The 13,562-nt window shown below is 35.7% G+C and overlaps 1 protein-coding gene across 6 annotated transcripts in view; it reads left to right on the forward strand.

The window, feature by feature from the left end:
• The window catches only part of BRINP3 (BMP/retinoic acid inducible neural specific 3), a 223,072-nt gene that overhangs the window by 121,487 nt on the left and 88,023 nt on the right, over positions 1–13,562 (forward strand). For all 6 annotated transcript variants that reach the window (XM_035333109.1, XM_035333116.1, XM_035333110.1 and 3 more), the window contains one exon: positions 7,707–7,897. In XM_035333109.1, coding sequence (XP_035189000.1) covers positions 7,707–7,897 — 191 coding nt within the window. The remainder of the gene's footprint in view (positions 1–7,706; positions 7,898–13,562) is intronic.

Genomic DNA, 13,562 nt, shown 5'->3' on the forward strand with positions numbered 1-13,562 from the left:
TCCATGGGATTCCTATTACCTTAATGGAAGCTGCATCTCTAAATCTTCATAGACTAATTTAGAAAGGGTAGCCTGACTTGTAATTGGGATCTGGTCATAAAATGGATTGAAGAAATCCAGTGAAGAGGCCTAATGTCCAAGAGAGAGCATAAATTGTTCTGAATAAAAGATAATTAGTGCCTGAGATTACCCATCGAGTCATCACAAAATGAACTGACATTTTAGAAATGCAGTTTTATCCCTTGGTGGGTGATTATATTAAAGATAATTCTAGTGATTGAGTATCCTTCCAGCAGGACAGTCTTGTCAAAATCCTTTATTCACCTGAGGAATGGTTCTCTTTAACACATTTCATAACAGATTTCTAACCATATATTAACGAAATGACAGCCTTCCTTTTCTCTTTTGGCTGATATCTGAGCTTTGTAGCGACTGAAATGGCTAACAGTAGCTCTCTTTTGGAGAAGACCATTCTAGAAACAAGGTGAATTTCTGTCTTTCTGTAGATATTAAAATAGCAATAAAGAACTAATTCCTATCATTATTTTCAAAACTGGTGCCTCTACAGCAAATCCATCACCATTTGTATTTTAAGAATAAATTACATGTGTTGACCACCAATTTGGAATAAAATTCCCAGATTTTTTTTTTCTTTAATTGCTTCATGTATTTCTTTCATACAAAAAGTACATATTTCAGAAATAAGCATATATTTTCTTATGTGTGTGGCACAGCTGAACAGTAAACCTAACTGCAGAAAAGAAATTAAATGTTTACTGAATATTTAAGTACAATAATTAAAGATTTAGCTGCAACAGGTATCCTAATGCAAAGATTATGCAGTGGTAAAACTTAGTTATTTTTATTAGCTATTTTCTTATTATTAACTAACATACATTTTGGTACAAACAGCCATATTATCAAATTCACTTTGAAGTTGAAATTGAACCTAACAACCTAAGAAAAACAGGTTAACACAATTATGATTATTATTTCAAAATTACAAAGCACCAATACCACACTGATCACAAAAGTGCTTCAGACTCAATGCCTTTTAGAAAGTATAGCCTCAAGTAAAAACTAAAACCTAAGGACAAGTCTTTTAAAGACATATGATAATTTCTTCTTAAACATTAAATTTGATCCACAAACCCATAGGATTTCCTGCAGGGAATCCAGGATATGGTCCTCTTTTCACCTCTCTCTTAATACCATCTCACAAAGCCCCTAAAATGCAGTAGCTGCCATACACTTGCAAAAGTTTACTACTTACAAGGAGACAATGTTGACTTCAGGACTGTGCCTAAGCTTAATGTTTAAGGTTTTGATTTAAGTGCCTAGCCTTAATTTTTAGGCATAATTTCAGACACACCTGCAGCCTTCCATTATCATTGGATGGGTGCTGAATACATTGAAAAAATCAATGATTAAAATAATTATAGGAAAATAGTAATTTCTAAGAATGCTTTCATAAAATAGCTAATAACCCTATACTTTCCTGTATGTGTTCATTCCTGTTTTGGGGCTAGGTTGAATGGAAATTCCCAGAAATGCTTGTCCACATTTTAACACTTACGTCATCTATTTTATTTCAATAATGTATTAATACAATTTCTTTAATTATGAGGAGTTTTATTCTGAAAGCTTTTCACCTGTTCAGCTTCTAAAAAGCAGACCAGACAGAGTGTGCATATTTCTTTTATTTAATGAATCCCCAATCATCTGTATTCATGGCCATAAAGGAAAACTTGGCAAATGAATGATCTTGTGGTAAGATTTGTGTGCCCCTGTGACCATTTGGCTTTCATGAATATCCCTATCTGACTGTAAAGGGAACTCTTGCACATAGTTGTTTGTGAGACATTCCCATGTCTTTATTCACAAACACAGAAATATACTCCTCAGGGGCATTCTAAAATGAGAATTTAGGGAAGTTTTATTTTCCGCGATGCCACAAGTTAATGTGGAAAAAGACATTTCTCACTGTTTCTCTATCAAATGGAAATTTTATATGCTTATGACATAAGGAAAGTCAAATATCCATAATGAGCAGCTTCAAGTTGCACAATAGAAGAACATTTTGTAGTCTAGTGTTTGAACAGCAAAAGCAATGATTGAGCATTGGGTTCATGGATGAATCCACATGCTTGTGCATAGGAGTAACCTCTTCTTTTTCTGCATTGACTGTCTACAGCGTCCAATTTGCAGAGAAAGGAGAGCTGTGGCTGCTCATTTTCTTTCAATTTTGCACAAAAATGGGGATTCTGTATCGGACTGGGCCATCACTAATAGGTGAGGCATTTTCCTCCACTCTTCTAGAACAACACATGTCCTGCTTTACTTTAGTAAGATTGCAGCTTTACACAACTCATCCAAAAATGGCCAGTACAGCTTGACAGGAGAGGCAAGAGAGGATTCATACATGTAATCTTCATCCTAGAAGGTAAGACTTTATTGGACAAGTCCCTGAGCATCTCATCTAATTAGAACTGCTTTAGGCTGTATGACCTCCTGAACTTCCTTCTAGCTTAAATTATTCTCTAATTTCATGAAATGTATTTCTGAATTCTTTACCAGCTTTCAACTAGCACTTCTGTTAAGCAGATTCTCCATCGAGTGAGAGACAGCACACAATATTATTTTTCTCCTTTTATACTTGATGCTTTTGCTTGCCTACAGCACAGTGCAATGAACATCCATCCTTCTGAATAATATACAAAAGTATTAGCTGCCATAAGCCTTAATGGTTTACAACAGATAGGATGGAGCAGTGAGCTGCAGAACTGAAAATTATTGTGAAGCCCAGGGCACCACTGTGCAATAAGTGTAGGAGGATGAAAATGTCAATGGATCCCACTTTTAACACTGTTCTTACATATGGATGTCAAGGTTGCTTACAAACTGGATAGATTTGGTGATGGGGAAATTACAGCTAACATTACAATGAAATTATAGGTCTTATTCCTGGCATTTGGGTGAAATGAGTCTGATTCTGGTGCTTTGCAAGAGGAATACAGTGGGTCCTTCTAGCATCTGGAACACCATAACTGCTCTTAAAAAAACAAATTTGCAGAAGGTTGCCAAGCTTGTTATGAAATTAAAGCATTAGAGGTCAACTGGCTAAATGGCAATTTCAAATGTTTGAGATTTTTGCTCCTATTGTCAGACATAAGTGCTCAAAATGCTCATTACCAGACCATCATTGCATTTGCCTGTTCTGGTCAGGAAATATCTCTGATAATTCTGAAAGCTTTGAGAGAAAATAAAGAAAAAGAAAAAGAAAAAAAAAAAAAGGAGTTTCTCTTTACAACAATTTGAGGATATCAGCAAACCAGTTTAATTCCAATCTCCTGTCATTCTCCTCTCCCCTGATTACAGTTATGCAAACATATTTGATATTCACACCTGTACTATTCTGTGAACTGAAAAAAAGGGTCAGATTTTCATTTCCTGACTGATATTCCTCTTGAGTAATACATTACACTGCACCTAGAGATGGGAGAAATTTTCAGGTTTTGAAAATCAGTGAATCTCAATGAACTCTAAAGTATTTATTATAATTTACACTAACTGCTGATATGGTCTTTGCTTTCTTTGTCACTTCATTCAAGGTAAGATACAAAGTATTGGCAAATAAGTAAGAAAGAGTCCAGTCTTAAGTAACTGATGTGATAAAGAACCTTGAAATTTTATTATTGGATATGCATACCCCCACAGGTCTGTAAATTTTCTGACATTTAATATAATGGATGCTAAGGGGAAGAAAATAGCCCAATGATATATTCTCTTTCTTTTCTCTTCCTGTCTGCTCAAGGAAGAAAATATTCAAATCCTTTCACAGATGGTATATATGGAATTAACATGCACTGTTATTCAGTTGAACCACAGAAATGATGCCACATCTGGCCTAGCATTAATTTATATAGTATTTGAAGCTGTGTACTTCCATCAGCATCTGCTTAAGTTTGGGAAACTGATCTGATAAAACCTTAATGGTGTATTCTCTGATTCAAACAGGAATAGATTTTCTAGTAGTACTAACTGATTTTTTATAACAATGGTTTTATATACATATAATACTATATTGCATTACAACTATTGTAACTGAGGTATCCTATTTAACAAGAAACTTTTGAGAGGTGTACAAACCGAAGACCTTTATGTCTTTTTTTAAGATGCATCTACTTTTATGAATACAGAGGTCCAAATAGGTACCTGTGGACGATGCTCAGATATATCCACCTTTGAGCGTTCTATCTCTCTCTTTTTGTTTTTATGTTTTTATGCTATCTCTTTTAACCCTGAGAAAGTGAAGTAAACTGACTCTTGAATTTTGTGGAGAGAATACTGCTTTTAGAGCCTACAGAAGACACAGTTGTATGGATCCAGTGCTGAATAACCACTTTTTCTTTGTATTCCCTACCATAATCCATTTAATTTTTTAAAAAAAAATTATAACCTTTAATAGTTTTCTAAAATTACAGTTAATTTTTAGCTAAAGCCTGGATGTCCTTTTAGCCTTTTTCAGCCTATAACTAGTTAAAAAAAAAAAAAAAAATCATTCATGTTTCAAATGTGACAGAAGAGTTTCTTTCAGCATGGGTTTAATTTTTTCCTAAATAAATTTAAAATTCAACTTGTCTCCCAGTAATTAAACATGAATCAGTGGTGTTACTTTACAAAGCCAACAGTTCTGGGTGCAAAAAGGAACCCCGTTACAACTCTCCAGTTAACATGGCAGAGCCCAAGTAACAAAGTATGGTGGAGGTCTATGTTTTTCAATCCACTTTAATCCTTTATCTAGCAATTGCTATATAAGCTCTGTAAGATGAAATACTTCCTGAACATGCAAGATGTCTTTTTAACATCAAATACTTTCGAAATGTATCTGATTGCACCACAGTGCCTGAGAATATTAGTGATGAATTAGTTTGGCATGCCATTCAAGAACAATACAGAGATTTTTGAGGAGAAAGAACTTCCTTCATTTTTACATCAAAGGCCCCTTCACTCCAGCTGTGTGCCTTCACTCAACCTTGGGAAATGTAATCTGATGTGATCTAAATCAAAACAAACATTCAAAATCATTTCAATCCAGTTACAGAACATGAGAAACAAAACATATCTGTTAGGGAACAGGGACAGAGACTACAGGGCTGGGGATGAGTGCAGCATGCTGGCAGGGGATCCTGCCTGCCAAAACGCACCCACTGGCAACTGCTGCAGCAAGTATGGAGTCAAACAATATCACGAGGATAGGATGATGTGATAGCTGTGAAGAGTTTCAAAGGTTATTTTTCTTGACATTTTCTAATAAAAACAAAACAAAGCAACACACAACACTGTTCTTTTTCAAGGTTCTTTTTGGAAATGGGAGGATTTTTATCACTGCTCTGATCTACACCCCCTGGAGAGCAACTATTTCTGATGGGAGAAAAATAAACAGACTCTGTTTTAATAATAAAGCATATCAGCATTCTGTTGAAATATGATTTTGATGGAAACAGCCCCACTGTCCCTACTAATCTCTAACACAGATCGATCAAAAGGGCTCTATGAGTTTAAATCAGAAGTTTATTCACTGGCCAGGGAAACACAAAGAACCTCTTTTTTTATTTTATTTTTTTTTATTATTTTTTTTTATTTTTTTTTTCCTTCTACTGTCCAGATTTTCAGTGGAAAGCTGTTTGAGGTTCTAATAATTGCTTTAATCTAAATACAATAGTTGAGACACCTGGAAAAAGGAGAAAAGCAAATGAAATCTAATAATGAAAAATTACACCTTTTTCGCATTGCCTGAACTGACCTCTGATTCAGTGTTTATTGCCTGTGAGTTGTGGTATTGTGTGCTCTGATACAGCTATGTCTTCAAAGCGCCACAAACAGCTGCACAAAGCCCATGACCCCTTGCTCCCATTTCAGATCACTCCATTGCTCTTCATTTCAGAAAGGCGTTTCATATTGTGACTAGTTTCACAGGGCAAGTTTTGAAAAGACAGGTTTTATTTCATAGGCATAACTGAACACCAACAGTGCTGGAACCTAGAGCAGATTTTGATGGCAAAATTCTCTCAAGGCACCAGATACGAGACGTTTCTGTGCTCCACAGCTTCTGCTCACTGCAAGCAGGGTGGCAGCATCCCAGTGTGGGTAATGGCTCACCTGGCCAAGATCCGCACCATCTCACATTAGGGTGGTGTGGCCAAATGTGGCACACATGTCTGTGCTCATAAAACATGCTTATGCCTCTCCTGCCAAGTGAACCTAGTCTGCTTTGCAGGAGGTTTTGGCATCAATTAAATAAAATATGAATGCATGTCTATTTATTAGAGCAGACAGACTGGATAACTGGATGGAGAAATCCTGTTACTTATGGAGCCTGTTTTGATTCCTGTTTTTTGGAGTTCAAGCAATTAAAACCTTCTTCGATGACTGCATGCACCAAAACAAACAAACAAACCACAATAAAATAAAATAGAATAAAATAGAATAAAATAAAATAAAATAAAATAAAATATTACCCAGTGGGAAACTACTGGAGGGGCAAAAAATGAGGTAGACTCCAGCTGGAATATTCTGGGCAGCAGCTGTCCCTTCCAGGAAAAAATTAATATACTGGGCAAGCCCAGCAGGTCTAGTTAGATAAGAAAATCCTGGATAACAGCAGTTTTGCCTGTGTATGGGCTGAAGAGCCCGTCTATCCTCTGAACTTGTGAGAGACTGGGAAACAGTATAAGATTGATTAACATGAACACATTCCTCTTTCTCCGAACACAAATATATATATATATATTTTTTCAAACAGAAGTAGCTGTGTGTAATGTGTCAGCAGATGTATTCTGCATAGAGATGAGTTCTTCATTTAACATTGCTCACCACCAAAATTATCTCCCTTTAAATAAGATGTCATGTTTTTGTCCTACACAGTATCCCTCTACAGCTATATTTGTTGGCACATAAGCCCATCTGAAATTGCTATCATTTGCCTTGAATGGGCAAAATGCCACCATAGCAGATTGCATGAGCAATGAAACTAGAGCGAGTGGCAAGTCAGGCCATATCCGTGTAGTTTCCTTTCCAGGAGGGAGGAAACAGCATTCTGTGGAGCTGTTCAGCATCTAAATTACAGGTATAATGATATTGACTCTTGAGCAAATTAACACAGAAGAATGCTGCCTAGCAAATAAAGTTTTGGAAAGTGAGAAAAATGTTTTAGTAGTTACTTTCTACATAAATTGCATAGAAGAAAATACTGAGTCAATAGATTATTTTTCTATTTCATTTTCTGAAGAAAAGAGCTTTGTCTAAATAAAACACAAAATGAATGAATTCTTGTTTGGCCTGAAATACAAGAAAAAATTATCCACAAAGTAAACAATTAATGTAGAATATTCCTTACAAATTTAACATTACCAGTAACTCTTAAAATGTTTTTTAAGAACCTGCTCAGTTAAATGAATGAGATTTTATTTTGCTTTTGTTTTTAATTATCCTATGGGGATTAAATTTTCTAAACTCAAGTATTTGCCCATGTCTATTTAGAGAGAATAGAACTGAGAAAACCACAACCTAACATGCTGGAGCTTCTGGAAGAACAAATCTGCTTTAGAAGTTAGGAGAGTTACTTTTGCCACCTTATTTCTGGCAAAACAAGAGCTGTAGATGATGTCACTGATGAATGCTGTGGTTTCTCTTTCCATACTCAGGAGAGGAGTCACTCACAATTTTTGTGGACAAAAGGAAGCTGAGCAAGAGGTCAGAAGGAAGTGATCCCAGCACCAACAGCTCTGCAGTGACTCTGGAGACTCTGCACCAGCTTGCAGCCTCCTACTTCATTGACAGGGACAGCACTCTGCGCAGACTCCACCACATCCAGATAGCCTCCACTGCCATAAAGGTACGGGAATTACTCTGAGAGAAACATTCAGACATGTTTCCAGATTCACTAGCTGCTTTTCAGCAGAGATGTTTTGATTAGTAAAAAAAAGATTGATTAGGAAAATAACAAATTTTGTCCTAATCATTTTCATACTTGAATCAAAGCATTAAATTTATAATGAAGAAGACAGTTAAGAGGGGGGGTCTAACACACTAAAGACAGCACTCTCATTGAGCATTATATAATTTTACTGCTACAAATGTCCCTTAGAGTAGTATTAGATAATTGAGACAATCTTTATATATGTGTTCAGCAATCATGTTTATAGCCAGAGTTATATCTGCCTACAAGTACATATAGTTTATGTTTTCCCTTGCACTTTTTTTTTTCATTATAGTTTAATGTACTCTTATGATTGACATGAATTATTTTTTACTGATCTTTCAAAGATATAAGTATAAAGGGAGCTCTTGGTTCTACAGCACTGTGGAGGCACATCCTATTTTCTGCTGGGAACTGCTTTGGTACAGTCAAAATACCCAACCTACTGATTGCAGTACGTCATTCATAGCACTAGAGGATACTTGGCTAAGATCAGTGTCTCTGCAGGTATTATGTAAAGCAACGACTGTTCTTTTGAGCAAAACTTTAGTGGAATGTTTCTTATTGGAAATACCTGCTCTCAGTCCATTTCCAGAATTGAAGAGCAAATCAAAATGCAACTTGCAGTTGAAAGCACGTTAATTATGAGGCTTTTAATGTAAGATGTGATTTAGAATCCACTGCATTTATTGGATCAGATCACTGGTAACTAGGTTCTTTATTAAAGACCATCTGAAGCCAATTTGTACTTTTCAGCTACCTTAGTTATTACTTAAGTAAATATAAATTTACCTCCTTGGGAGTGTCAGGTCCTTTACATACAAGAATACATGCAGAACTTGTGGCATGGCAGCAACCACTTCATTTGTCTGCTGTTATATGGAAGATATTCCCCCTGTCCCATCCATCTTGGCAGCTAACCTCAGCTCAGAGCTGGTCATCCGCAGGTGCAAGACAGTGTTTGGCTCTTCAGGCATAACAGATGAAAACCCAGCAGAACCAACACAGAGTCCAATCTCATCTGGGGGCTGCCTGCTGGATCACACAATCTTGCTGCAGACTGTCCTACTACCTATCCCTCTGATCTGACTTACCTCTGCAATCTCATCATTCATTATGCAGATCTGCAGCAACCTTTAAAACTAGTCTGCTTCCTTCAAAGCACAGGCAAAATTTTCCTTCTTTGTTAAGATAATTTATTGGCAAGAAAAGGTAGTAACTGAAATGCTAGAATATAGAAATGCAGAAGCAAAGCAATCTCTGAAAGAAATGTCTCCTATTAGCTGCATTTTTAAAGCAATTCTGTGCTATAATACAAAATTAAACCATGCTTGCTAATGATGTAGGTAATGAATGTTCCACGTCGAATGTTTTTTACAAACACCACAAAACGACCAAGTTTTCTCTACACACCCCCACTGTTCATGAGATGGATACAAATACAAGTTGTATTCCATATGCAAACCTGATTTGGGTAATTGACTGCAGCAAGTCTCTAGAAAATGGTTTTCACATCAGATGCAACAGTACTGATACATGAAACACTCATTTTGTAGCTTGCTTTCATTGAGATTGGGAATATTTGCATTACAGATTTCTATTGTTAGAACACTTAACTAAACATAAAAGCCTGTTTCTGTTGAACACTGAACACAAGAGCAGACAGAGAAGGCATTGTTTTGTTCTCTCTCCATACAGATTTTTGAAACACTGCAGTTTTTACATTGGAAATCCATCAAATAACGGTCCAGATCCATGGTATAAATAGAATATTTCCAGATTATTTATTAAAATGTACTGATAACTGAATCAGACAACAGGCTTTCCATAGACATGCAGGGCCAGATCTCACCATCCCTGCGGTTAAACCTGGGGGCAGATCTGGCAGTAGCAACACCCTGCGGGACCTGAGGACAGGGAGGACCATCACCTGTCTCTGTGCCTTCCCCTCCTGGACTGCTCCAGGGAAGGGAGTGAACCTACCCTGTAAACTTCTGCATGGGTTAATTCACAGAAGCCTTGTCTTCATTGCTCTCCACAGCCCTGCTTAAAATCTTCTGAAAAGAGGTAAAAGGGGATTTGCAAAGGCAGTCCAAGAAATGTTCCCTCACTTTGCCATAACTCCCTTCTGACAAATCCAATACTGAGGTATTGGAACAGGTGATGATTTTTTCCCCACATTTAGAAATCCCTGAAATTGTGAAATTTATGTTTTCCGAGCAATACACAATCATTTTTTGATAGCTGACTAGTTAACAAAAAATATTATGTTCAGAATCTATTTAGTATTACACTATCATTTATGATTCACTCCCAGATAGAAATTCCATATCTTAAACACCATTTGCATATACATAAAACTTTACTTAATTGAAAAGAAAAAGACTAAAACATTTTTTGAATTGCTTGTTTTCCCTTCCTTTTTTACCAGTCAATTTTAGTTAGATTCTGGATGGCTTTTTAATATGCTGTATACTAGGTTCTACCCTAATAAAAGAGTTGTTTATATTTAGGAAGAAAGAACTGAGAATATTAATATGCTTCATATTACTCATGCCCTTACTAGGAAAAACTCAGCTATCCTTTTGGGAATGTGTACCTGAATGAAACAAACAAGCAAAAAAAATCAGAACAGGCAAGACAAAACACAAATTAAAATATACAGTACTGTGGATAAAACACAATGATTCAGTGTGCAAATGAGCATCCAGAATCAAAGGTAAGGAATAAAACTGTCCTTACTTCTGGTTCCTTGGATCATATAACTACATACTGTAGTGCATTTTTACATTTTGAAACGGGTTTCTGATCATGTTTGGAGACATGATGCTTGATTAAATAGGCTGCTGGTCTGTAAACAATTCCAGTGTTTTCATGAATAAGAATTAACGTTATATTGTGCAAAGAATATCTGCATTGCCTCTGCATACAAATTCATACAGTTTAAAACAATCTTTTAATCGTTTGGGTTTCTTTATCAGTGTTAATGTTCTGCCACAGAGGTGTTCCTGGAAACTTGGACTTCCAAAACAATCAAGAGACATTTGATACTATATATGCTTGTTCACTTGTTTGTTTTTCATATTTCCTGTAACTATGGGCAATCTGAAACTGCAACTTTAGTTAAAAACAACTTTGCACAACCATGTTTTTCTGTTTGTAGTGTTCTCAAATATCTGTCTTGATGACTGTAACACCTCTAAAAATATTCCTCAAGAAATTAGATCATGAAGACACATTCTTTCTTTAAAAATAAAGATGTTTATTCCTAAAATGAAAAAGGATGATATTTACGAATTCCACCATGATATATATCCTAAACAAATTGCTATGTTAATTCTACGCCTCTTCTTGCAATTTTTCTTTTCTCTTGACTTATTTAATCTGTCATTTAAGCTAACTGATTTGGGAAAGAGATATTTTCAGTTTGGTTGCTCTGCAACTTGGTAATACATCAATAAAATTTAATGATCATTTAAAAGGAAAAAAATATCACAATAACAACATGGGAAGAAATATTCTCTCTTCTACTAGACCACGAGGCAGAAGGAAAAAAACTAAGCATGCAAGAGCAGAGGTGCACTTGCAGCTACTTCTAAAGCAACACCAAAGATGGATTTGTCTAGGACAGGAAAAGATGAGCATTCAAAATTGCCATAGCAGTGCTCAGTCAAATATAAGGATAGCAATGAGCAATTCATCCATTCACAAACTACATCTGTTTTTATGTTTGTATATTTAGATCTAATGTTTCCAGCTTCTTCTTTTAGTGCGTCCTCCACAGATTAAGGTCTAAGTTTTGTGCAGATAGGACACTGGGAGGGATCCATTAAGTCTCTTGAGTTGGAGAACCAAATATTAGGTCAAATATTAGATATGAATAATCAAGCTCAATTAGTCTTCTGAGAAAATATACATATATGTATATATCACTATGGATATATACCTGTTTTCTCAAATATTACAAACAAAAATGGCAGAAAGCACATATAATGAAATATTTTTCTCCCTTATGTACTTAAAACAATTAATACTTGAGCAACTCTTATATTTTCAATTTAAATTCATTGAGATATGTATTATCTGATTTTTTTTTTTTTTTTCTTACATGGCTTGATACAGTATTTTGTGGGACTGATCAGGAAGATAAAATTTCGATAAGTTCCATAATTAAGGTTTTCTGTCAGAAAGGCTGATTTATGTTACAGAGAAAGGAAAACATTAGGAAGGGGGAAATGAGAATTACCATTGAAGTCTTCAAGCATAATTATTATTTATCTAGTGTAAAACAAACTTGTAATTCAGACCAAAATCTGTTACTGTGCAGCATGAGAGGAATACAAGAGATGTATTTGATAAATCATTTGTTAATCAAATTTATTTATAGTCAGGTTTGTTGATTGTGACATAATTATCTTAAAAAAACAAAACACTAAACCAAAAACAAATCAAAACAAGAAAAAATTACATAAGCACAACTGATTGAAGCTTCACATTTTTACATTGACAAAACATTGTTTATTTCACATAAAAAGAGGAAAAAATACCAAGTCAGATTTTCCAACTGGAAAACAAATGTTCATGTTAGCTACCCAGAGCCTATATCAATATTTGCCTTATTTAAAAATCCCTGATACATACATTCTTCCAATATTATTTTAACGCATTCATTTTAAGTAGTTAGGTTTGTATGTTAAATCAACAGTTTGTAGCCTCAAGGGCATCACTGGAAACTCGCCAAGGGCCTGAGGGCTGCATCTAATTTGCATATGCATTTACATGAATGCACATCCTGTTGTGTTTGAAATATTACGGATCCAACATTACTTCCCTTGTATACTCATTTCAGAAGCTTTTTCCTATGAATATTTCTCTTCAGATGCACTGACAGCTGTTAAGTCTCCCTATAAACATGCATATTAGGATGATGGGGCATGTGCTCCTCTTGTTTTATATAATCCTGTAAACTTATGGAAGCATAATACAGACAAAGTCAGGAAAGGTTTTCTTTCTGTTTGTGTTTAATGAGTAATGTTCTTAGCTATTCCAGCTCACTGATGCTGTTACCTCTGTACAGCCATACTAATATGCATCTGTTGAAGATTTAACCATAACTGAATGTCCAGGGGAAGGTCAAATGACCTGAGACCTAGCACTATAAAATAACCCTTATTTGTATGGCTGACATTTTCCTTCACTGACTGATGGATGGTGTAAACAACGTTTGACGGTCACAAGGTTCCTTAGCACCTCTGTGACAGTATTCTGTCTTTGCCCACTGGCAAAATGACCTCAGTGTACTGCCCTGAGATCATGCTTCTGTTCTCCTAGCACCTAATTAGGAGACTTTTTCAATGGTGGGTAGATGGGGCTATGAATAAAATGTCCAAACGTTTTGCTGCGTTCTGAGTGTAACATAATGGGGAAACACAGCAGTATAAACTCTTACTCCTATAAGCAACCCCAAGTCCTGTTCACTGGATGCCACTGTCAATTCCAGCACTTAGTGGAATGACATTATTAGTGAGAATTAGCTTGCACCTTTGTTTGGTCTGAAAATACTTTTCTTTCTTTTCCTTTC

This window comes from Oxyura jamaicensis, chromosome 8 (genome assembly GCF_011077185.1).
Source record: "Oxyura jamaicensis isolate SHBP4307 breed ruddy duck chromosome 8, BPBGC_Ojam_1.0, whole genome shotgun sequence".
Lineage (NCBI taxonomy): Eukaryota > Metazoa > Chordata > Aves > Anseriformes > Anatidae > Oxyura > Oxyura jamaicensis.